At 47.6% G+C, this 26198-nt stretch overlaps 1 protein-coding gene and 1 long non-coding RNA gene across 9 annotated transcripts in view; one reads left to right on the forward strand and one right to left on the reverse strand.

Annotated features, from left to right (window-relative positions):
* Positions 1-222: 222 nt before the first annotated feature.
* LOC141371297 (uncharacterized) lies at positions 223-18221 on the forward strand. 5 transcript variants are annotated; one of them, XR_012376126.1, is made up of 3 exons: positions 223-375; positions 2045-2163; positions 17940-18221. It is a non-coding gene; the product is annotated as an uncharacterized lncRNA (long non-coding RNA). The 5 variants fall into 5 exon arrangements; XR_012376127.1 differs by lacking the exon at positions 17940-18221 and adding an exon at positions 7738-8147 and having other exon boundaries at positions 2045-2159; XR_012376124.1 differs by lacking the exon at positions 17940-18221 and adding an exon at positions 4191-6886.
* A 171-nt stretch (positions 18222-18392) lies between these two features.
* The window catches only part of HDAC8 (histone deacetylase 8), a 214653-nt gene continuing 206847 nt past the window's right edge, over positions 18393-26198 (reverse strand). For all 4 annotated transcript variants that reach the window (XM_073885822.1, XM_073885820.1, XM_073885821.1 and 1 more), the window contains one exon: positions 18393-18956. In XM_073885822.1, coding sequence (XP_073741923.1) covers positions 18934-18956 — 23 coding nt within the window. In that variant the 3' untranslated portion in view covers positions 18393-18933. The remainder of the gene's footprint in view (positions 18957-26198) is intronic.

Below are 26198 nucleotides of genomic sequence, written 5' to 3' on the forward strand. Positions count from 1 at the left end.
TTGTCTTCACAGCTCTGTGCCCATTCCAGCCTCTGGGGGATGTCATTCTGGGCCGTAGCCCTTGGAGGATTCGACTTCACAAGAACCCTAGGAGATCGACACTATCATCCCCACTTCATAGAGAATGGCATTGAGGCACAGAGAGCTGAAATCACAAGGTCGAGATCACCAAGCTGGGGTTCACAGCCAGCTCTGACTCACTCCGAAGGCCAAACTCTCCCCGTTAGGCTACCTGCTCTGCAGTCACTGTGTCTCTGCTTTCCTGTCTTCTAGAATGGCTCTTCTCCCGCTCCCATTGCAGTACATGATCACTGTGTGCAGCCAGGAGGCATGCATGGCTCAGACCGAGGGAGAGACCCAGAGCGGGGAGCCCAGGTAGGCGCTGTGGCAGGAATCTCCAGGGCCGAGGGGCAGGGCGGTAGAGGGCTGCAGCCTGGAAATGGCCAAGACGACTCTGAGAAGTATTACCCAGGGAAGGGCACCGGGCTCAAAGGCAGGGAGGGAGAGAGGTGCTGGTGTAGGGGAGGAGGGGAAGCAGCCAGGCCGGCCAGGCCCTGGGCTATTCGGGTGTCAGCAGTGAAGCTAGAGGCCCTGGGAAGGTGTGAGGCTTTGTGGGGGGAAAGAAACTCCGCTTTAAGCATGTTTAGTTTAAGCTTGTTGGCAGAACATCCAAGTGGAAATAGTTTGCGCACAGCCAGGAATATAGGACTGGAAAGAAAGTGTGAGGTTGTGTCAAAAAGAGCAATCGGCAGAATGACTTTCAGCCAAACCGTGGGGAACTTTCCCTTGCCTCCCTCCACTGGCACAGAGAGGGGCTTTCTCTCCTCGAGGGCCCGGGACACTGGTTTTTCACCGCAGCTTTTCCTTCCTCTCCCCTCCCCGGCCCCTCCGGCCCAAGCAGCATCGTGGACACATGCTTTAAATCCCTAAAGGGCAGCATGAGGGGATCTCAGTCCATAAATTCCCCCACACCAGGGAGTGACAGGGGCCTCATCTCACTTAGCTAAATACATTTTGGCCAGGCCTGAAGCATGCCAGGCCCTCCCTAGTTTCACTTCAGCTTCTAGAACACAAGCCTTTGGGGGCTTGTTTGCTTTCCCTTTTCTGCCACCCGCCGCTCGGGCTAGTGGCGTCTCTTAGCTTACTTCATCCTTAAAAAGGGGAGGCCATTTCAATCTGGCCCTGCTCCCTGCACCATCGGGCTGAAACTGCTCCCTTACCTGAGCCCCGAAGTGATGTAGCAGCCCCTTGGCCCCCAATCTCATCTCCAGGCCAGGAACGCCTCCCTGTGCTCACCTCTTTTGGGCACCTGGGGCCCTGCCCTCCCAACCTCCCAATCCCGTCCCATCAGAGACCTCGTCATCCATCCACGGATCCCAGTTTCCCTGCAATCGGAGCCCCTGCTGGCATGGGGACGTCTCCCAGCTTGAACCACTAGCCCTGTGGCCTCTGTTGGCCCTTAACCCTGGGTCTGGGGTTGGCTCAGACAAACATGGCTGTGGACTCATCGACATGGTTAGGATTCATTTTGCGTGTATAACCTGGGGGCCCAGAAATATTTCCTCAGGTCCCCACAGCCACAGACACTTGCCCCCCTGGGGATCATCGATCAGAGCTGGAGACGGATGGAGGATCAGAGTACTTCAGGGGGTCGGCGTGCAGATTTCTGCCGCCAGCCATGAGGAGAGGCCCACAAGCCCAGGGACCTGAGACGTCTCCCCTGCCTGGACGGCGCCCCTCAGCTAGCACGGACGGTCTCCTCATGCTAATCACAGAAAGGCACCTCCTCTGGGAGGCCTAATTAGAAACAGGTGCTGCTCCCTCTGGGCTTTACCGGCCCTCACCCCAGGGCACACGGCTTTGCATGAGGCACGCAAGCAAGCTGAATTTCAGGTGTCCCGTTCGGGGCACGCCCCGCATGAGCACACTCGTGGCCCGACAGGGAGATGAGCCCACATCACCACAGGCTCTGTGTTCCCGCCGCAGCCCAGCGCTCCTAAGAACGCCAGCTCAGGGGAGATTTTGCTTTCGTCCCTCTCTCTAGCTCTGATGAGAAACATCGACGGTTAACGCTTCCTGGACGCTTAGTAGGTGACAGACCCTCACTGTCCTTAGTGCTCCATGCTTCTCGCATCTAATCCCCACAACACCCTGACGTGGTAGGTGAGTCCTAGTCTTACCTAACTCCAATTTTGCCCATAGGGAAATTGAGGCACAGAGATATTGCGCAGCTGTGTGTTTTGGGCTGAGGATTCAAACCAGGCCCAGGGGCCCCAGACAGCCTGCTGTTGACCACTGGGCCTCACTGCCTCCTAAGAACAATACCCGCTGGGACCTGCCCCTTAGCGTTCAGAAAAGCCTCTCCTGTCCCTGAGCAAGGTTGATTCTCCTGCCTCCCCGGCCCCCCGCCCGTGTGAGCTGGTTGGTATTCTCAATTCCATTTTACAGGTGTAGGAAGGAGGCGCGGAGAGGTGAGGCAAGCTTGCTGAGCTCACAGTACTAGCTGTTTTTGTCTCCCTTTCCTGCTCTGTAGCCCACCCCCACCCCCAGGTGTCTTGCCTTTCCTCACAGCTGAATGTCAGAGCTGGTGGGGACCGGAGAGACGCCCGCATCCGAACCCGTCACTGTTACCGAGCTGGGAGCTGGTGCTGCGTCGTGACCTGGATAGAGACTGGGGTGGGGAGAGACAGACAGACAGACAGGCTGAGAAGCACGGAATGTTGTCAATGGAGGGAGAAAGAAAGAATGAATGAGAGAGAGAGAGCGAGAGCGAGACCAAAAGAGCGTGAGAGTGAGCGCCTGGGAAGAAAACAAGGCAAGGAAAAGAAATCAAACGAGAAAGAAAAAGGCCCAAAGTGGGGTGAAGGCATAAGTGACCGGCCATCTGGAAGCAGCATCGAGCTTGGCGGGGGCGTGTGTTTGTGAAGCAGGGGAGCTAGACCGACAGGTGCGAGGGCCCAGCTGCTGCAAGCCAAGAACCTTCTGGGCCCAGCGCCCAACCAGAAAGAAGGCATGGCCCCTGCAAGAGACTTCTCCAGGGGGGCTTTTGGCTGAGGGACTAGAAGGGAGCTGCCCTTTCCTAGGGACAGACCCTCAGCGGGCCCAGTGGGCTTGTCTCTGAAGAGCTCCTTGGGGGGTGGGGGTGAAGATTCCCACAGTTTGCCTGTTTCATGCATTTTCTTCAAACCTCTCCTGAGTGTTACCTTTGGAGTCTCAAATTTGGATGATTCCCTGCCATATTTGAATCCCAGGCCACCCGGCCCCATCCTTGCCTGAGGGGAATGAGTAAATGCTAACTCATGCTGCCATGGGCTGGAACGCGCAGTAGGAATAGGCAGGGAGGAGAAACCCGGCTGGCCATCCTCCCGTCCAACTTAAGGTAGGGCCTACTCTGATGTCGACAGCATGGGGCTCTGCCATCAGATGGACCTCAGTTCGAGCCCCAGGGCTGCCCCTTCCTAGCTGTGTGACCTTGGCCCAGTGACTTGAGCTCATCAGGCCTCAGTTTCCTCAGATGCGAAGTGGGGGAAATGAGAATGCCTACCTCAGGAGGCTGTCCCAGGGCTGAATGAGATAATGTCTGTGGCTATAAACTCTCAAGTGCCGTACACATGTGAGTGATTACTCTTCCCTGACCTCTGTTCCCTGCTGCTTAGGGGATGGAGTCCGCCTTCCAATCTGAGTCCAGTTCCAAGCCTGACTTCACCTCCTTGGCCCTGTTTTCCTCGTTGTCACATCTGACTGTGTGGGAAGTCAGGCCTCCCGACCCACCAGGGTGGGCTCAGGGCCGGCTGTTTATTTGCTCCTGGGTGGTGGTTCTTATGGGCCACAAACGTGAGCTGAGGACTTGCCGACGCGAACAGCGCCCTGTTTGGGTCGGCAAGGCCTCAGCTGGAATGAAGGTGCCCCTTTGGCCCTCAGGGAGTTCCCAGTACGGTGTGGGAGATAGAAACACGCACATTACTAAGATCAAGCGGGAGACAGGAGGCGGTGACGTCCGAGCCGAGAACCGGCACTCACCAGGTGTGGAGGGTGCAGAGAGTGAGGGGTACCAGGCCGGCGCGGGATGGGGTTTGGTGAGGTCACGGGAGCCACACTTGGAGGCCACGGTAAGAAATTCAGCCCTGATATTGGGCTCACTGGCAGTGACCTGGGAAGATGTACATGGTACAATTTGTTACTCATTCCAGGCTCATCGCCTCGACCTTCTCCATCCGCCCTCCACCCCCACCAGCAAGCAGTCAAGCTGAGCCCTAAGCTTCCGGGAGAGATACCAGCCTGCTCCCCTGAACTCGGCCGAAGAAGGCACTCGATTCCCTGTCCTCTGCCACCCCCACGCCAGCTTCCCAAGCTCAATTATGGCAGCTCTCTGCTCACCCAGTTACGCAGGCCAAGAACCTTGCCTTCATCTTCTCTTTCTCTCTCACCTCATGTCCTACCGATCAGCAAAATCTGTGAGCTCTCTTTATTTTTTAATTATTTATTTTTAAAGATTTTAGTTATTTATTTGACAGAGAGAGGGAGACAGTGAGAGAGGGAACACACGCAGGGGGAGCGGGAGAGGGAGAAGCAGGCTCCCCGCGGAGCAGGGAGCCCGAGGCGGGGCTCGATCCCAGGACCCTGGGGTTATGACACGAGCCGAAGGCAGACGCTCAACAACCGAGGCACCCAGGCGTCCCTGTGAGCTCTCCTTAAAATACATCCAGGATCCAAAACACTCCTCACGGCTTCCACAGCCACCACTCTGGGTCAAGCCGCTGTCTTCTCTTCCCTAGGTCATTGCCACAGCCTGCTGCCTGGTCTCTTGGCTCCTCACTCCTCTACAGACTGTTCCCCACACAGCACCCAGGTGCCCCTCTTTCCCTCAGCTTTAGGCACACTGGCCTCCCTGTCTCTAGGATTTGACTAGGTGGTTCCTGTCTCAGCTCTTTGCATTTGCTCTTCCCTCTGCCTGGAACACTCTTTCCTGGATAGCCATATGCCTTGTCACCTCCGTGCTTTAGGTCTTTCCTCAGTGGCACCTCCTCAAACGGGCCCTCCCTGGGCACTCTTTCTAAAATAGCAACCCTGGGGGCGCCTGGGTGGCTCACTGGGTTAGGCGTCTGCCTTCAGCTCAGGTCATGATCTCAGGGTCCTGGGATTGAGCCCCACGCCCGGCTCCCTGCTCAGTGTGGAGTCTGCTTCTCCCTCTCCCTCTGCTCCTACCCTCCCTTGTGTTCTCTCACTCTGTCTCTCTCTCTCTCTCTCTCAAATAAATAAAATAAAATAAATAAAACAGCAACCCCATCACTCTCAACATCTACCTTGCTTTATTTTTCTCTATGGCACTGATCACCGCTTGTCGTATTATATTTATTATTCATCTCCCTGGCTGGTCCACGAAGATAGGGACTTTGGTGTATTGTTCACTTCTGTGTCCCCAGTGACTAGTGCACTGCTGGGCACATAGCAGGCCGCCAATAAATAGCTGCTGGAGGAGGGAGAGGCTGAACCCAACAGCCCAGCTTCTGGACGTGGGAGAGAGACGTCGAATGAGAGGCAGGCGAGAGATGGCACAGGGATGTGCCAAATGGGCTCAGAAGTGGACCACGAAATAGATTCTGCGGAATATTCCTCAAAGGAGAAAAATATATGTGCGAAAGCCAGATGGAGGGTGGTAGAGGAGAGCTCAGTAACTCATGAAAGAGGGGGTAGGATTGGAAGGCTGGAGGTTTTTCCCTCCCTCCAGCCTTCTAGGATCATGCCATGGAGCTGACTGGCACCTTCGGAGAGGCAGCCCAGCCTGGCGGTAAGGTCGCGGGGGCAGCGAGTGGGGCCACCCGCCTGGCAAAGGAGCGAGCCAGAGAGGACTGGTGTAGGCCTTGAGAAGTGATAGCTGTCCCTGCAGTATACAGCTGTAATTTGGGTAGTTTCTCTTCTGCTTGTGTTCATTTACACGCACATGTAAACGTCGCTGCCAGGCCCTAGTTCAACCCTCATTCTCGCTCTTATTCTGCCTTTATCACCCTTTCCAACTAGTGTAAACCCATGTCTTCCATGACGCTACCAGCGTGATTCCCAACAGCATGTTTCTTTTTTTTAAGATTTTATTTTTTTTTATTTTTTAAAGATTTTTATTTATTTATTTGACAGAGAGAGAGACACAGCGAGAGAGGGAACACACGCAGGGGCAGAGGGAGAGGGAGAAGCAAGCTCCCCGCTGAGCTGGGAGCCCCATGTGGGGCTCAATCCCTGGACCCTGGGATCATGACCTGAGCCAAAGGCAGACGCTATAACTGATTGAGCGGCCCTGGTGCCCCTAAGATTTTATTTTTTTAAGTAATCTCTACACCCAACATGGGGCTCGAACTCACAACCCTGAGATCAAGAGTTGCATGCTTTACCGACTGAGCCAGCCAGGCGGCCCTGCTTTAAAGAAAAGGGCATTTGGGTGACTTCTGGGGGAAGATAGAATTGCTCTGAATGTCTAGCACTAGCCTGGGAGCCTGGGAGAACCAGGAGGAGCTTACGGTTTCTGCTTTCCTTTTAACTCCTCACAACATTGACTGAGGTCCTAATATGTGCCAGTCGGGAGTGCTGACATCAAGAGATGGGAAAGGTCTCAGATGTAGTGGAAAAGACAGATTGTTAAATGACTTACTATTAAGCATAGACAAACATGCCCAACCTCACTAATAAAATCAGACAAGCGAAGATTCAAACAATGAGCTATCTTTACCTCTCGGATGGGCAAAAATGAATTTCTGGGGAGCAGTGGGAGCTGCCACGTTCATGCAGTGTCCGTGGGACTGTGAATTGGGACAACACTTCCGGGGATCAAAATCTATCACGTTTCTGGGCGCCTGGGTGGCTCAGTCATTAAGCGTCTGCCTTCGGTTCAGGGCATGATCTCAGGGTCCTGGGATGGAGCCCCGCATCGGGCTCCCTGCTCCGTGGGGAATCTGCTTCTCCTCCTACTCCCCCGGCTTGTGCTCTCTCGCTCGCTCTCTCTCTGACAAATAAATAAATAAAATCTTTTTTTTTTTAAGATTTTATTTATTTATTCATGAGAGACAGAGAGAGAGAGAGAGAGGCAGAGGGAGAAGCAGGCTCCCAAGGAGCAGGGAGCCTGATGCGGGACTCGATCCCAGGACCCTGGGATCATGACCTGAGCCGAAGGCAGACGCTTAACCATCTGAGCCACCCAGGCGCCCAATAAATAAAATCTTTAAAAAAAAATCTATCACGTTTCGTTGGTTTGTTTTTAATTGTGCACGCGCTTTGATCCAGCAGTTCCGCTTCAACAAATTCATCATAAGGAGGCAATGCAATGAATGCACAAGGGTGTAAGTGAAGAGGATCTTCACTGCAATGACTTTATTTTTTTTTTTGAGGCAAAATTCATATCCCACAGAATGAACCATTGTACAGTCAGTAATTCAGTGGCTATTGGTACATTCACAGTGTAGCGCAACCACCACCTCGACCTAGTTTCAAAACATTTTCATTATCGCAAAATAAAATCCACCGCGACTGAAGAGTTACTCTCCATTTCCCCCTCTGCCCCCGCCCTGGTGAAAACCAATCTGCTTTCTGTCTTTACCGGTTTGCTTATTCTGGATGTTTCATAGAAATGGAATCATACACTATGTGAGGTTTGGTGTCTCGCTTCTTGCACTTAGCATGACGTTTTTGAGTCCGGTAATATGTATCAGTACTTCATTCCTTTTTTTAAAAAATATTTTATTTATTTGACAGAGCGTACAAGCAAGGGGAGCAGGAGGCTCCCTGCTGAGCAGGGAGCTCACCCGATGTGGGGCTCGATCCTGAGACCCCAGGACCTAGGATCATGGCCTGAGCCAAAGGCAGACGCTTACCCAACTGAGCCACCCAGGCGCCCCTCCTTCATTTCTTATTTTGGCTGAGTAATATTCTCTTGTATGCATATACCACCATTCATCCACTGATGGACATTTGAGTGCTTTCCCCTTTTTGGCTATTGTGAATAGAGATGTTATGACCATTCATGTGTAAGTATTTGAACATCTGTTTTCAATTCTTTTGGAGTATATACCTCGGACTGGGATTGGTGGGTCATATGGTAATTCTTTTTTTTTTTAAGATTTTATTTATTTATCTGAGAGAAAGAGAGAGAGAGAGAAACAGCATGAGAGGGGAGAGGGTCAGAGGGAGAAGCAGGCTCCCCGCTGAGCCGGGAGCCTGATGTGGGACTCGATCCCAGGACTCCAGGATCATGACCTGAGCCCAAGGCAGTCGCTTAACCAACTGAGCCACCCAGGCGCCTGGTAATGCTTTTTTTAAAATATTTTATTTATTTGAGAGAGAGAATGTGAGCACAAGAGTGCGGGGGGAGGGGCAGAGGGAGAGGGAGAAACAGGCTCTGATCAAGGAGCTCCATCCCAGGACCCCGGGATCACGACCTGAGCAGAAGGCAGATGCTTAACCGACTGAGCCAGCCAGACTCCACTCATATGGTCATTTCATGTTTGACTTCTTGAGAACTGCCAGACTGGTTTTCCTAGCGGCTGCACCAGTTTACCTCCCCACAGCAATGCATGAGGGTTCCATTTTCTCTGAATCCTTGTGGACTTTTGGTATTTTCTGTTTTAAAAACCTGTTACAGCCATCCAAATAGCAAAACACTGACAAGTCATTGTGGTTTTGATTTGAATTTCCCTAATGACTAATGATGTGGAGTATTGTTCATTTGTATATCTTCTTTGGAGAAATGCTAAATCGAGTTCTTTGCCCATTTTTCGAGTGGGTTATGTGTTTTTTTGTTGTCGTCGAGCTTTTCATATATTCTGGATACGAGATCCTCATCAGATATATGATTTGCAAATATTTCACCTATTCTTTGTGTTGTCTTCTCACTTTCTTGATAATGTCCTGTGCAGCACAGAAGTTTTTAATTTTGATGAAGTCCAATGTATTTATTTTTCCTTCTGTTGCTTCTGCATTTGGTGTCAGACCTAGGAATCCATTGCCAAACCCAAGTTCATGAAGATTTACCCCTGTGTTTTCTTCTAAGAGTTTTATGGTGTTGGCTCTTACGTAGGTCTATGATCCATTTTGAGATGATTTTTGTATTTGGTATGACGTAGGTGTCCCACTTTATTCTTTTGTGCTGGAAATCCAGTTGTCCCAGTACTCTTTGTTGAAGAGACTGTTGTTTTCCCCCAAGGAAATGGACTTGGCACCTTTGTCTAAAATCATTTGGCTGTAGATGCATTGGTTTATTTCTCTACTCTCAATTCTGTTGTACTGATCTATATATATCCATACTCAATGCCAGTAACACACTGTTTGGATTACTGTAGCTTTGTAGTAAGCTTTGAAATTAGAAAGTGTGAAAACTCCAACTTAGTTCTTTTTCAAGACTGTTTTGGCTATTCGGGGTCCCTTGAGATTCCATATGAATTTCAAGATAGATTTTCCTATTTCTGCAAAAAAGTCATCAGAATTGCATCGAGTCTGTGGGTCACTCCAGGCAGTATCAACACTGTAGCAAAATGAAATCTTCCAATCCATGAACACAAGTGTCTTTCCATTTCTTTGTGTCTTCTTTTTTAAATATTTTTTTTAAAGATTTTATTTATTTATTTGAGAGAGAGAATGAGATAGAGAGCACATGAGAGGGGAGAGGGTCAAAGGGAGAAGCAGACTCCCCGCCGAGCAGGGAGCCCGATGTGGGACTAGTTCCTGGGGCTCCAGGATCATGACTTGAGCCGAAGGCAGTCACTTAACCAACTGAGCCACCCAGGCACCCTTCTTTAATTTCTTTTAACAACATTTTTCAGGCTTTGGTATACAAGTCTCTCCTAAGTATTTTATTCTTTTGGATGCTATTGTGAGTAGAATTGTTTCCTTCATTTCCTTTTCAGATTGTTCACTGATAAAGAAACAAAGCTGATTTTTGTCTGTTAAACTTGTACCCTGCACTTATGCTGAATTTGTCTATTAGCTCTAGTAGTTTTGTTTTTTTAAAAAAGATTTTATTTATCTATTTGAGAGAGAGAGAGAGCGCACAAGCAGGGGGAGCAGCAGAAGCAGAGGGAGAAGCAGACTCCCCACTGAGCAGGGAGCCCAACATGGGACTTGATCCCAGGACCCTGAGATCATGACCTGAGCCGAAGGCAGATGCTTAACCGACTGAGCCACCCAGGTGCCCCTGTTTGTTTGCTTTTGCAGTGTTTCTACTTGTGAGGAAAAATGAGACATTCAGCATTAGGGGACAGGTTAAACAAATTTTGGAGCCATCCATGTAATGTGATCACTTAAAGGGATCAGATGTGCCATACTTTTTGGTATGTCTGTGAAATATGTCATAATAAAAGATGAACAAGGTAGCTCATTGTGGATTGGTATGGAAAGTTGTCCATGGAATATAATGAAGTGAGAAAAATCAGGTTACCAAACAGTGTGTTTTCATGCATATAAAAGTCAAATGATTGTATATGTATAATGCCCAGCTCCATGGGGACAGGGATTGTTGCCTGTTTTGTCCACAGATACAGTACATAGTGGGTGCTCAATAAATATTTATGGAATAAATGAAAAAAGTCTGGAAAGATAAACACTGAACTCTAATAGTGGTTCTATCTGAGGCATAGGGTTAAGAAGGAGCCCTTATCTACATTGTTTGAATGTTTTTACCACAAAAATGTATTGCAAAAAACTTTCCATCTCACACACACACACACACACACACACACACACACACACGCATGCACACACACACACTCCCATTCTCTTTCTCATCAGGTAAATGGTAAGGAGAAAGGCACTGTGGGTCAAGGGAGGAAGGCTTTAGGACTCCAACTGAGGTAAACAGAGGCTTCTCATAGGTAGCCACTCTGGAGCAGGACCTCAGCGGGCTCGTTTCTCTTGTCCCAGCAGCTAGCGTGATCTTTTTAACATGCAAATCTGATCAGGCCACTCTAGCTTAAAACTCTCTCATGGCTCCCTTACCCACAGGTTCTAGTCTAGCCTCCCCCGCCCGGCATAGGAGGCCCTTTATGATCTGGCTCCTGATACTTTACTTCCTTTCACTTGCTAATGTTGATCTCACCTTTTTATTATAGAAATTCAAAAACACACGAAAGCGGAGAGAATAGTGTATTCAATCTCCATGTGTCCATTAAATCAGCTTCGACAATTATCAACAGTTTTCAGTTTGTTTTATTCCTTTCCACCCACCCCTCACTGCCTTACGCGCATACGTTTCCCCCTTTTGGAGTATTTTTAAATAAGCCGTAGATATAGTCTTTCACCTGCAAATACTCCACTGTGAATCTCTAACAGATGAGGACTTAAATATATAAGTACCATGCTGTGGTCGTACTTAACAAGATCATCAATAATTTCTCTTTTACAGGCCTCTCTCTTTTAAAAAAATCTTTATTATTGAAATATAGTTGACATACAATGTTATATTAGTTTCAGGTGTGCAACATAGCGATTCGATGATTCTATACATTACTCAATGCTCACCATAAGAACAGTAGTTACCATCTGCCACCATACAATGTTATGACAATATCATTGACTATATTCCCTGTGCCGTACTTTTCATCTCTATGACTTATTTCTTTTATAACTGGAAGTTTGTACCTCTTCATCCCCTTCACCTATTTCACCCATCCCCTCACCCCCTTCCCCCCTGGCAACCACCAGTTTGTTCTCTGTATCTATGAGACTGTTTCTGTTTTTCCTTTGTTTGTTTGTTTAGATCCCGCATATAAGGGAGATCATATGGTATTTGCCCTTCTCTGACTTATTTCACTCAACCTAATACCCTCTAGGCCCAACCAGGTGGTGGCAAATGGCAAGATCTCATTCTTTTTGATGGCTGAGTACTGTTCCTTTGTACATATATACCACATCTTTATCCATTCATCAATCAGTGGACGCTCTGGGTTGCTTCCATAGCTTGGCTATTGTGACTAATGCTGCAATAAGCATAGGGGCGCATGCATCTTTTCGAATTAATGTTTCTGTTTTCTTTGGGTAAATACCCAGTAGTGGATTTACTGGGTCATATAATATTTCTTTTGTTAAAAAGATTTTTATTTATTTATTGAGAGAGAGAGAGAGAATGGTAGAGAGAGAGCATGAGAGGGAGGAAGGTCAGAGGGAGAAGCAGACTCCCCGCCGAGCAGGGAGCCCGATGCGCGACTCGATCCTGGGACTCCAGGATCATGACCTGAGCCGAAGGCGGTGGCCCAAACAACTGAGCCACCCAGGCACCCTATAATATTTCCCTATTTTTACTTTTTCGAGGAACCACCATACTGTTTTCCACACTGGCTGCACCAATGGACATTCCCACCCACAGTGCATGAGGGTTCCCTGTTTTAAAAATATAAATATCCTCCCCAACACTTGTTATTTCTTGGCTTTTTGATACTTGCTATTTTGACTGCCATGAGGTGATACTTCATTGTGGTTTTGATTTATGAGTAATTTCTTAACATCACCTAGTCCATGTCCAAATTTCTCCTATTGTCTTTTTTAAAATAGATTTTTAAAAAGAGTTTATTTATTTGACAGAGAGCAGGAGAGAAAGCGAGAGAGGGAACACAAGCAGGGAGAGAGGCAGAGGGAGAGGGAGAAGCAGGCTTCCCGCTGAGCAGGGAGCCTGATGCGGGACTCGATCCCAGGACCCTGAGATCATGCCCTGGACCGAAGGCAGACGCACGACTGAGCCACCCAGGCAACCCTCTCCTGTTGTCTTATAGATACCTTTTTACAATTGGTTTGCTCCAGTACTGCCTAATATTCTGTGTTTCAACAACACTAAAGTACTTGTCACTTTATGTGCCGTTGCCTGGAATGCCTGCCCCCGGCGCCTAGCCTTAGATCGGCTTGAGTGTCATCGCGTCTCTGTGGCCTTCATGATTGCCATAGTCTGGATCTCCTCTCTCTCCTCCATGTCCCATAATACCCAGGATAAAAGGCGCTGCTCTGTCTTAGTACATCGTTCCCCCATTCCAGAGGTGTGTATTGAGAATTACCATGGTACCATGCTGGGCACTGGGGCTACAGCAATGAAACTGCCAAAGTTCCCACCCTCCCAGTGTGTAGGAATAAATTAAAAAATGAGTAAGATAATGATAAATGGTATAAAAATAATTTTTTTTTTTTTTTGGAATAGTGAGGGCAAGGCAGCTACACTAGATGAGGTAGTTGGTGTGTTTTACCGAGGTAATGACATGGGGCTGAGAACGGAATGAGGGGGAGCCAGTCTGGGGAAGATCTGGGCATTCCAGGCAGAAGGACGGGCATGGGCAGAGATCCTGAGGTGAAGGGCCCCTGTCTTGAAAGGCTCTATTTATGTCTGTCTTTACCTCTGCATCTGTAGATCTCATCCTTTTGAGGAATCATAGAAACCTCCCTTGAGTGGGGCGTCTGGGTGGCTCAGCCTGTGAGGTTCCCGACTCTGGATTTCAGCTCAGGTCGTGGTCTCCGGGTCGTGGTCCTGGGGTCGTGGGATGGAGCCCCGCGTTGGGCTCCATAGTCAGCGCAGGGTCTGCTTGGGACGCTCTCTCTCCCTCTGCCCCTCCCCCTGCTCACACGTGCATGCACGCTCTCTCTCTCTCTCAAATTAAATAAATAAAATCTTAAAAAAAAAAAACCTTGAGTGTTGAGAATCTGAAAATGAGCTATGGCTCCTCGTCCCAGAAGAATGTGCAAATGCCTAGCCACACAAATTTGCATCCTATTTCCCTATAATTCCTACAGCCAGGGAATTTCAGGAAAATTTCCTACCCAGACTGGGTTCACCTTCAGGGCAGAAACAGTGTCTACTACTGATATCTAATACGTGCTCTACCACGTGCTTTTCCTTCATTATCTCTTTGATCCCTTGAAACCTCCCCATGCTGTAGGCACAGGTATTATCCCCATTTGATAGATGAGGAGATAAGGCTCAGAGGCCGTGAGTTACTTGGCCACTGTCACAGAGCCCATGAGGGACAGGGAGGGGACTTAAACTCAGGCGCTCTGAAGGGGAAGGCGAGACCCAGGTGAGCTTGGGGGCCCAGCACTGAGCAGGAGGTTTGGAGACTGGTCCTGAGCAAAGGCTGGGGAGAAGGAGCTGCTGGAGCCTCCCGGGTCGGGGCTTAGAGATGTTAAAATCTGCTCGGTTTAGATGGCTTTTTGCTTTGCTTCTTGCCCTTCCTTCTCCTCTTCTTCCTCCTTCTTCCTCCCTTTTTTTTTTTTTGAATGACAATATTTGATTTTCTTATAAAGAAGTCTTTCGGCCTTAGAAAGAGTCTTTTAAATATAGAATTGGAAATATAGTGCTCTCTCTGTGACAGCTCACAATGAATACAGCAGAGGCAGAGGCCCCCCCCCCCAAAGGGAAACTGGCTGGGGATTTTTCCGTTGGCTTTAAAAAAAAATTATTTATTTACTTTTTTTGGACCAGGTAATGCATTCACATGGTTCAAAAATCAAAAGGTACAAAAAGGAACACAGTGCAAGTCTCTCTCGTCCCCCCGCCACCTGCCACCTGGTTTCCCTGCCTGGAGGCAACTGAGGTGCCCCAGTTTCTTGTGTATCTTTCCAAAGATGTTTTATGCAAATATAGGCATATCCAATACATACATACATATACATACATACATACATACATATATATAATTTCTTTCTTTAAATGGTTCTTTTCTTAACCCTTGAGTTGCAGACACAGACACTCTTCTGTCTCTTGTCTCTCTGGCCCCTGTGCATGCCTTGGAGATAGTGAAGGCCCGCGGGGATCCTGGGAGCACTGGGTTTTCCTCAGTTTCCAGGCCCATTTTCATGGCAGACCCCTGCACACAACGCTTTAGAGACTTTTCAAAGTCCTTCCATCTGTGATAATTCACCAAGCACTCACGATGGCCCAGGCGCTGTAGAAATTCTTTGCCCCACTTTCCGGGCGAGGAAACAGACCCAGAAGGGAGTCGAGTAACTTGCTGAAAAGCACACAACTAATGTCCTTGTGTGGGGAGGGCCGGGAAGCAGTGCGGGGCTTGGTCCAGCTTGGACTTTGGAAGCAAGAAGAAAGTTGTTTACTCCCAAGTCACAGTTTAAAAATATTTTGGTGGCGCTAGGTGTGGGGCAGTGGCGGGGGAGGGGGGGGGCGAAGTAAGGAAATTCGCGGTTTCAGCCGGGCTTGCTTCCTGGCTCTGCCACTTACAACCGGGTAAGTTACTTCACAGTTTGTAGCCTCAGTTTGCTGATCTAGAAAGTGGGGATGATAATACCCACCCGGCGGGGTGGAGAGGGACAGAGCGTAAAAGAGAGCGATCTATAAAATAGAGCCGATTCCGATGCTTGCTTTGCATTATTATTATGGTTATTCTGACCGCTCCTTGTGGGCGGTTCCTGAAGGGAAGGCAGGCTCACACCGGGTACAAAGCTGCCCTGCCTTCAAGCCACCAAACCTAAAAAAACCCTCTCTGGCCTAGTGAATTGTAAATCGGGAGCCCTCCAGCCTGGCCGCTCTTCCTTGCTAGCTCAGAACCTCCTGGGTGGTTAGAACAGCCCCGGGGCCTGAGCACAAACTATTCCTCAGTGGGTGTCTTGAATTTACTTTGATCTGTAACTTTCCCTGCAGATCAATTCTTTTTTTTTTTAAAGTTTATTTTTCCAATTATAAAACTAGAATGTGCTGACAAGAGAAAATTTGGAAAATATTGAAAAAGGAGAAGGAACAAAAATGAAACCAATCTTTACACCTTCCTCCTCCACAGAAGCCCACTTCGGTAAATATTTTGGTGTATTTCCTTCAAGTCTTTTTTACCCTTAGGCACTTATGATAATTCTTAGCAGAGCAATTCTTTCTCTTTTCTTTTCTTTTTTTTTCTTTACAGCTTTCCTAAGGTATACTTGTTATACCAAAAGTGGCACATATTAAATGTGTACAATTTGGGGGACGCCTGGGTGGCTCAGATGTTTGGGCATCTGCCTTCGGCTCAGGTCATGATCTCAGGGTCCTGGGATCAAGCCTCGGATCGGGTTCCCAGCTGGCGGTGAGTCTGCTTCTCCCTCTCCCTCTGCCTCTCCCCTTGCTTGTACTCTCTCTCTCTCTCTCTGTGTGTCTCAAATGAATAAATAAGGGATCTTTTAAACCATGTGTACAATTTGATGACTTTAGACTGTAGGCAGCAACTCTGCTTGCTGGCTTTGTGAATGCTGTGCCCACCTTTGGGTATTTCAATTTTGATTTTCATTTTTTAAAGATATTATTTATTTATTTGAGAGAGAGAGAGAGAGAGAGAGAGAAAGAGATTGTAAGAGAGAGCACGAGTGGGGGGAGGGCAGAGGGAGAAGCAGGCGCCTCGATGAGCAGGGAGCTTCCTGGGGGGCTTGATCCCGGGACCCCGGGACCATGACCTGAGCCAAAGGCAGACGCTTAACAGACTGAGCCACCCAGGCGCTCCTCGATTTTAATTTTTTAAAAAATGTAAAACTATTCCTAGTTCTATACATGGGATTGTTTTCTTTTTTTAAAAAGTATTTTATCTTTATTTTTTTTAAAGATTTTATTTATTTATTTGAGAGAGAGAGAGAGAGAAACAGCATGAGAGGGGAGAAGGTCAGAGGGAGAAGCAGGCTCCCCGCTGAGCCAGGAGCCTGATGTGGGACTTGATCCTAGGACTCCAGGATCATGACCTAAGCCGAAGGCAGTCGCTTAACCAACTGAGCCACCCAGGCACCCGGGATTGTTTTCTTTTTAAAAAGATTTTGTTTTGGAAGTAATCTCTACACCCAACGTGGGGCTTGAACTCATAACCTCGGGATTACGAGATTATGAGTCACACGCTCACTCACCCCCTGAGCCTGCCAGGGGCCCCAGGCCTAATCTTTTCAACAAGAATCAGGTGAGTGTGGTGCCCTTTCAGGAGCAGGCCTGGCCCCTGGGAGGCCTCTGGGAGGCCCCTGGGAGGCCCTGAGGGGGTCAGTGCTCAAGCTTGCTCTGGGGCACTCGGTCAGGGCTGGGGCTCAGTTGGCAGTGCCAGGCACAGCGAGAAGATGGCACAGGCTGTCCACTGCGGAAAAGTTCCTTTTCGTTCAGGTCCGTTCCCCTTGAACGGAAACTAGAGCACCAGCATTTACCACTTTCCCGGGTGGTTGCCTCTCGGGGGTGAGGCCTTCCAGGAATTTGGGGTGACAGCTTTGGAGGTGGATCCCCTGGAAAGACTTGGGATAGGGGAGCCTGCCGCCGGACCAAGCAAGCCTGTGAGACAACAAACCCTGCTGGGTGGTCTCCCGTAGGCTAGGAATTCGGAGTTCTCATTTTGCCTTCCTTGGCCTCCCCCTACCCCCAACTGCCCCGTTCAGTGCCTCCCTCCTCCTCTTCTTCTTTTTTTAATCCCCTTTCTTTTTGGTATAAGTAAAACTGCCCTTAAGCTGAGAATGTATAATTAGAATAGTGGGCATTTGGAGTGACTGGTATTCCCAGCCAACCAGGCGCCCCGATGCTGTTTAATAAAAGCTTGGTTATTCCCATCCCGGATCCGGTCAAGGCTTTTTCCACTCCCTTCTGCGGAATGCCCATCCCCCTCTCAGAGGCCTGGAGAAATACAACTCACCCTAGGAGAGGCCTGGCTCAAATATCACCCCCTTTGAAACGCTCCGGGATGCTGTCCTGGCTGGGCGAGTTGCTCTTTCCTCGATGCTCCCCCAGCTCTGGATTCATGTTGGTGGCAGAGCACGAAAGGGGGTGGTATCTGGTTCTTCCCTTCCTTTGCCCTGCCTGGGAGTTCCTAGATGGCTAGGATGGGGCTGTGTCCTTGTCTCAGACCCCAGTCCCGGTAATTGGAGGAGCTTCATAGATATCCCGGGAATCAAGTGATGAGATCATGATGTTTTGATGTCCCTTCTGCTTCCTCATCTCCCTGGTTATTCTTCGTCCCCATTTTGCCACCTTCTCTTCCTCTCGCCCCCAGAAGACAGTACCAACTGGATCCTGTTTTCATCAAGTGTGCCGATCATCTACACACCATGGGGGAAATATCCTTGCTGTCCATTAAAACGCCTCTCCTTAGATCTGCAGGCCACCTACGCTTCCCATCCCTGACTCGCTCCCCAGGCGGGGGATGGCTCCTCCCCAGGGTGCCAGAGCGCCCTCTTCTTGGTTGCAGTGTCTGTATTCCCATGAGGCCTGGATGGGCCCCAGCACAGGACAGAGCTTGGCCGTGTGTCACCAGGACTTGGTAGGGCCACCCTAGTTCCTCCGTGAGGGCAGGTGGGTGGTGGTGGGGGTTCGTGGGGGATCCAGTGCTCAGAGTCAGCTTCCATGGAAGCAGCAGTGTTATTCTCGACGCTTCGGTGAGAGGAAATGTTCAGAACTGTGAGTGCTGTCAGGGGCACTGTACAATGAGGACAATGCGACAAAGAGGTAGGTTTTCAAAGATTTTATTAAAAAACAAAATAGATCCAGAATCCTAAAAACAACACAGGTAGATTTCTCCCCACCTCCCAGTCTGCCAATCAGTCCCCCTCCCCTAAGACTCCATCTGGATGGTCCTGAGGCCCAAACCCTGCTCCTGGCTCCCCCCACCCTGCAAACCAGTGACCAAAGCTCCACGCTTTTCTCCAGCATCTGATGTCTCCTTTAAGAAAATAAAAATGCCCCCTCCCCGACTTGCTTAAAAATAATTTTCAAAGATTAAAAACGGCATTTGTGTGTTTTTTAAAAAATAAACACTTTAAATGCTGGAAATCTCTCTCTTCCCCTAGGCCTAGTTGAGGCCTCTGGGGTGCCTGCCTGCCTCACCCCAGGAGGCCAGCTGCTACTTGGTGCCCCTTGGAAATTTTCAGGAAGTAATTTCTTCCAAATCTCCCCTGCAGTCACAAATTCCACACGCTGCTCGCATAAACACGCTGTCTTCATTACCAGCACTGCTCCTCGGCTCTGGAAACATGATCTCTTTTTGTCAACTAGACCACATGCTTCAGATTCCCTGCAAACAGGAGAGAAAACAAAATTAAAATTCAGGTAACATGTGTGGATTATACCTCAATAAAGCTGTTTTTTTTTTTTTTTTTTTAAGCACTCACATTTTGGGGCTTGTTCTCTTGCTGCTCTTGGGAACCCAGAGACCCCAACATATGAACAAGCCCCGGCTAGGCTGCTGGACAGTGAGAGACATGCGGCTCAGTCACCCTCACAACCAGCGGTTACCCACCCGCAGAGTGAGTGAGGCCTTTGGCAGCCCACTGATGGCAGTGCTGGGTGAACCCAGCCAAAGCCAGCAGAAGAACCGCCCGGCTGAGCCCAGCCCAACTGCCAATCCACAGAGTTCTGAGCTACACAAATGATTATTTTAAGCCACTCGCTCATGTGTGCGAACCACACACACACACACACACACACACACACACACACACACACACACATATTCAGGCAGTGTTTTAGAGTTCACACTTCACTAACTGCATCAAATCTTCCCCCACCTTCAACTTTTCTTCCTGGCTTAGCTGGGCACAACACTCCTAGCATTTTCTCTTGTGACCACCTATGGAATATGAACGGGGGGCTTTCCCCTGCCCTCGGGCCTAGGAGTCTCTTAGGGAAAAGTGAGCACCTGAAATCCTACAGGACTGAACTCCACGAATGAAAAATTTGCTCACTTGGTCTCTCCACAGCCTTCTCCTAGTCCCACTTCCCCAAGGAAACACTGGGCTCCAGACCCTACTGACAACTTTTCTGAAACAGGGAAGAGTGCGCCATGAGGGCAGGGATCCGGGCTGTCTTACTTTTGGCTGATTGCCAAAGTCTAGCACAGTGCTTCACCCATTAGCAGGTGCTCAATAAATGGCAGAATAAATGGAGGGAGGAAGGAAAGGAAAAAACAAATCAGGACCCACTTGCTTATCTAGTCTTATTTATTTATTTAAAGTTTCTTTTTTTATTTTAGGAATAATGTTTGTTGGGGCTCCTGGGTGGCTTAGTCATTAAGCATCTGCCTTCAGCTCAGGTCATGATCCCGGGGTCCTGGGATTGAGCCCCGCATCGGGCTCCCTGCTTAGCGGAAGCCTGCTTCTCCCTCTCCCACTCCCCCTTAAAGAAAAGGAATAAAGTTTATTTATTTTTTTAGTAATCTCTACAGCCAACATGGGGCTTGAACTCAGGACCCTGAGATCAAGAGTTGTATGTTTTTTTGACTGAGCCAGCCAGGCGGCTCTCTAGTTTTAGTTTTAATTTTAAATTAACATGCAGGAAAACTGACTTGATTTGTATGTGCAGGTCTATGATTTTTTTTAACTTTTTAAAAAAAGATTTTATTTATTTATTTGACAGAGAGAGACAGCGAGAGAGGGAACATAAGCAGGAAGAGTGGAAGAGGGAGAAGCAGGCTGCCCTCTGAGCAGGGAGCCCAACTTGGGGCTCGATCCCAGGACCCCGGGATAATGACCTGAGCTGAAGGCAGATGCTTAACAACTGAGCCACCCAGGTGCTCAGGTCTATGATTTTTAACACATGTATGGATTCCTGACACAGAACAGTCCCATTACCCTCCAAAATTCCCTGTGCTATCCCTTGGCAGTCACATCCTCTCCTTCACCTCACACCACCTGGCAATCACTGACCTATTCTCATCGCTATACGTGTTGCCTTTTTGAGAAAGTCATATGAACAGAATAAAAAAAAAGTGTATAACCTTTTGTGACTGGCTTCTTTCATGCAGTGCAATGCCTGCGTGTGTCATGCAAACTTTTAGGTATATCAACAGTTTATTCCTTTCTTGGGGGGGTACTTTTTAATTTTTAAATTATTATAGATTTATATGAAGTTGCAAAACAATGTCAAGAGGTACCCTTCATCAAGTTTCTCCAAGGGGCAACATCTCTCATAATGATTATTTGATATCAAACCCAGGAAACTGACATTGGTACAACATCACAGACCACATTCAGATTTCATCAGTTTTACACACACACACACGTGTGTGTGTGTATGTGTATGTGTCTGTAAGTGTAGAGCTCTGCAGTTTTAGCACATGTAGATTTGTGTGATCCCCACCACAAGAAGATAGAACTTCATCCATCACCATAAAGAGCTCCCTCCTGCTACCTTGTTACAGTAATTCCCCTCTAATCCATAACCCTTGACAACCATTAATCTGGTCTCCAGTTCTATAATTCTGTATATAACCTTTTGTCAGGACTGGTTTTCCTCACTCAGCATACTGCCCTGAAGATCCATCCAAGTTGTCATATGTTAAGTTGGTTCCTTTTTTTTTTTTTTTAAAGATTTTATTTATTTGACAGAGACACAGCAAGAGAGGGAACACAAGCAAGGGGAGTGGGAGAGGGAGAAGCAGACTCCCTTGCTGAGCCAGGAGCCCGATGTGGGGTGATGGTCCCCAGGACCCTGGGATCATGACCTGAGCTGAAGGCAGACACTTAATGACTGAGCCACCCAGGTGCCCCAAGTTGGTTCCTTTTTACTACAGAGTAGGATTCCATGGTCTGGATGCACCAGTGTGTGCTTAACCATTCACGCACTGAAGGGCATCTGGCTTGTTTCCGGTTTGGGGCCATTACACAGAAAGCTGCTATGAATATCCTTGTACAAGTTTTTGTGTGAACATAGCTTTCATTTCTCTGGGATAAATGCCCAAAGGTGCAGTTGCTGGATTGTTTGGTTTGAAAACTGTCAAACTGTTTGCTGGAGTGGTCACACCACTTTGCGTTTCCACCAGCAATGTATGAAGGATCTAGTTTCTCAGCATTTTTTTCCTTTTAAAGAGTATTTATTTGAGAGAGAGACAGAGACAGAGAGCATGAGTGGGAGGAGGGGCAGAAGCAGAGGGATAGAGGGAGAATTCACAAGCAGATGCCCCGCTGAGTGCAGAACCCGAAGACATGGGGCTCGATCCCAGGACCCTGAGATCATGACCTGAGCTGAAACCAATGGTCGGCTGCTTAACCGACTGTGCCACCTGGCGCCCCGTTTTTTGTCAGCATTTGGCGGTTTCTGACACAGAACAGTCCCATTACCTTCCAAAATTCCCTGTGCTATCCCTTGGCAGTCACATCCTCTCCTTCACCTCATACCACCTGGCAATCACTGACCTATTCTCATCACTTTAAGTGTTGCCTTTTTGAGAAAGTCATATGAACAGAATAAAAAAAAAGTGGCTCATTTTTATTTTGGCCATTTCTATAGGTGTGTAGAGATCTCTCACTGTGGTCTCCGTTTGCATTTTCCTAATGGATAATGATGTTGGACATCTTTTCATGTGCTTATTTGGCCTCTGTATATCCTACTCCTGTCTTTTGCTAACTGGATTTTTTTTTTTTTTTACTGTTGAGGTTGGAGAGTCCTTTATATATTCCAGATACAAATATGATTTGCAAATATTTTATCTCAATATGTAACTTGTCTTTTCATTCTCTTAACTCTTATTTGTTTTTAAAAAATATTTTATTTATTTATTTGCCAGAGAGAGAGAGCGAGCACAAGCAGGGGGGAGTGGCAGGCAGAGGGAGAAGCAGGCTTCCTGCGGAGCAGGGAGCCCAATGTGGGGCGCGATCCCGGGACCCCAGGATCATGACCTGAGCCCAAGGCAGATGCTTAACTGACTAAGCCACCCAGGTGTCCCATCATTCTCTTAACTCTTGCAAAACAAAAGTTAATTTGTGGATCATATTTTTGGTGTTTTAAAGCCCGAAGCTCATCATTTCTGGACCATCTTTGATTCTTCATCTCTTAGTTCAAGCCTCCTCCACATCTAATGAGTTGCCAAGCCTATCCTCAAGATGCCTCACAGCTCTGTCCTCTCCTTTCTGTTCTACTGTCTCGAACTTAGTCACATCTCTCATCACTCGGGTCACTGCAATAGCCTCTTCACTGGTGCTCCTGCCTCTGGAGCTGTACCCTCACACAATCACTAGCTGTGATCACATGCCTCCCCTGCTCCAAAAATCCTTCAGCAGCTCCTCACTACCTACAAATGAAGTCCAACACCTTAGCTTAAGTGTGCCCCATCCATACTTTCCCATCTCCACGTGGGCCTTTGCAACGATACATTGCCCCTGCTGAGGAAATCCCACAGGGGATCCTGATGCTGAAGCTAGGGGTCCTTCCGACTCTAAGTGTAGCCAGAGCTTGATGATGAAAGAGTGACTGCACGGAGAAACAAAATTCCATGTCCAAGTATTCCAACAACATGTGTTCACAGAAAGGAAAGGTGGGTGCTGTACTCTCTGCTGCTCTGTCTCGCTCTCCAGTGACATTTGGAGGCAATTAAGAAAAACAACAAAAATAATTTCCACCCAAAGTTGATGATGAGCAATATTGAGTTTGGGTAACAATAACAACGTAAGCTTAAATAATGCCCATTGTTTCCCCCGCACGTCTAGCTTTTCCAACAGTGGGTGGCAGCCTGAGAAAATTCTAAAGGCCAGCATGGTCTGGGGCCTGGGGAGACACAGAGTACAGACCAGAGGAGGAAAACACAAATGCTTATAGAGGCCAAGAATGCGCTGTATGTGAGTCAAGCTGATTGGGGGCAAGACGTATGGAGCCTTCTTGAGCCTTCGTTCTTTTTTCTTATTTTGAGTCATGACATGAGTATAAGAAATAGTTCCCTTTTTTTCCTAATTCTATTACAAAAGAAAACAAAACCAAAGCAGTGTAAGTGAGATGGACAAATGGAAATTCACACTTGGCTAGGGTAGGATATACGAGAGGGAATGGTGGGGCTTGTGGCAAAGAGGATGGCACATGTTCACGAAAAGGGCAGCTGCGACCCAGTCCCAGTCACGGACTACTGTGCAGGAAGGTGGGCCCAGTGTGACCAGATCTTTTCATTTTCCAAGAGAAGGCAGACATTTCCATTTGTATGCAAAGTTTCCACAGTGTTAAATGCGGACAATTGCTCTACACTTTTTAAGATATCGACATGTGAGGCCAAATAAAACAATTTTGGAGGCAAGATGTGGCTCACAGGCTCTGGGTTTGTGATCTCTGGGTTAGCTCCGGGACAGTTCTTACTTACACCTACAACACCCCACTTCATCCTCAAATATTGTGGTTTGGACAATACATTATATCATCATCCTGCCTCTATTGTATAAGAAGGAGTACTGAATTGGGACCCAGGAGGCCTGGGTTCTATTGATTCATTGACTGACTGACAGACTCATTTGTTCTTGCATTTATTCAATAAACATTTATGGAGTATCTATTCTTTGCCACGCACTAGGTGCTGGTGAACGCTCTCTTTAGTGCCCCCCCTTTTTTTAAGCTAATAGACTTTATTTTTAGAGCAGCTTTAGGTTTACAGAAAAACCGAGCAGAAAGTACCAAGAGTTCTCATATCCTCCTGCCTCTTGCCTCCCCTGGCAGGCAGTGTCCCCCCCCACATCAACATTTTGCATTGGCACGGTACATTTGTTATAGGTGAAAAATGAATATGGACACACGATTATTAAGTAAAATCCAGAGTTTACATTATGGTTCACTCTTGCTGTTGTACAATTCTATGAGTTTTGACAAGTGTATAATGTTATGTATTCACCATTACAGTATCATACAGAATAGTTTCACTGCCCTGAAAATCCCGTGCTGCACCTATTCATGCCTCCCTTCCTTTCCCCAAAGCCCTGACACCCACTGACCTGTCTCTCTAGTTTTGCCTGTTCGAGAATGTCATATGGTTGGACTCACAGGGTATGCAGCCTTTACAGACTCCTTCACTTAGCAATATGCACTTAAGTTTCCTCCACGTCTTTTTGTAGCTTGAGCGTTTATTTGTTTTTCGCGCTGAAAAATATTCCATTGTCTGATACACCACAGTTTGTTTACCCATTGATCTACTGAAGGACATCTGGGTTGCTTCCAAGTTTTGGCAAACATGAATAAAGTGGCCCTAAATATTCATATGCAGGTTTTTGGGTGGACATGAGTTTTCAACTTATTTGAGTAAATAGCAAGGAGTGCAACTGCTGGATTGTATGTTAAAACTTTGGAAGAAACTGCCACTTGTCTTCCAAAGTGGCTGTATCATTTTGCATTCCCACCAGCAATGAATGAGACTTCTGGTTGTCCCACATCCTTGCCTGCATTTGGTGTTGTCAGTGTTTTGGTTTTTAGGTATTCTAATAGACATATCGTGGTATCTCATTGTTTTAATTTGCAATTCCTTAGTGACAGGATAGTGACCATATTTCCATACACTTATTTGCCATTTGTCTATCTTCTCTGGTGAGGTGTCTGTTAAGGTCTTTGGCCCATTTGTTAATCGGGTTGTTGTTTTCTTATTGTTGAGTTTTAAGAGTTCTTTGTATATCTTGGATACCAGTCCTTTATTACTTATGTGTTTTGCAAATATTTCTCGCAGTCTGTAGCTTGTCTTTTTATTCTTGTATTCTTTACTTTTTATTTTTTAAATAATTTTTTATTGTTATGTTAATCACCATACATTACATCATTAGTTTTTGATGTAGTGTTCCATGATTCATTGTTTGTGCATAACACCCAGTGCTCCTCTTTACTTTTTAAAATGTAGAGCAGCGGGGCGCCTGGGTGGCTCAGTCAGTTGAATGTCCGACTGTTGGTTTCAGCTCAGGTCATGATCTTGGGGTCACGGGATCGAGCCCTGTGTTGGGTTCCCTGCTCAGTGGGGAGTCTGCTTCCCCTCTCTCTCTCCCTCTGCCCCTCCCCCTGCTCGTGCACTCTCTCTAAAATAAATAAATAAATCTTGAAAAAAATGTAATAAAATATAGAGCAGCATTGTCCAATAGAACTTCCTGCCGTGATGAAACTCTTCCATATCTATGCTGCCCAATATGGTAGCCACTAGTTACATGTGGTTATTGAGCACTTGAAATATGGCTAATGCAAGTGAGGAGGTGAATTTTATTTTGTTTTATTTAAAGATTTTATTTATTTATTTGACACAGAGAGACACAGAGAGAGAGGGAACACAAGCAGGGGGAGTGGGAGAGGGAGAAGCAGGCTTCCCTTGGAGCGGGGAGCCCAACGCGAGCCTTGATCCCAGGACCCTGGGATCATGACCTGAGCCGAAGGCAGATGCTTAACGACTGAGCCACCTAGGCACCCCGAGGAGGTGAATTTTAAATTTTATTTAATTTTAATTAACTTCAATTTAAATGGCCACGTGTGGCTAGTGGTGACTGTATTGGACAGTGCAGATATGGAACAGTTCCCTTGGGCTTTCTTGTCTTTGTGA

The sequence above is a fragment of the Callorhinus ursinus genome, unplaced genomic scaffold (genome assembly GCF_003265705.2).
Source record: "Callorhinus ursinus isolate GAN/ISIS: 27379988/994484 unplaced genomic scaffold, GSC_fseal_2.0 scaffold66, whole genome shotgun sequence".
Taxonomy (NCBI): domain Eukaryota; kingdom Metazoa; phylum Chordata; class Mammalia; order Carnivora; family Otariidae; genus Callorhinus; species Callorhinus ursinus.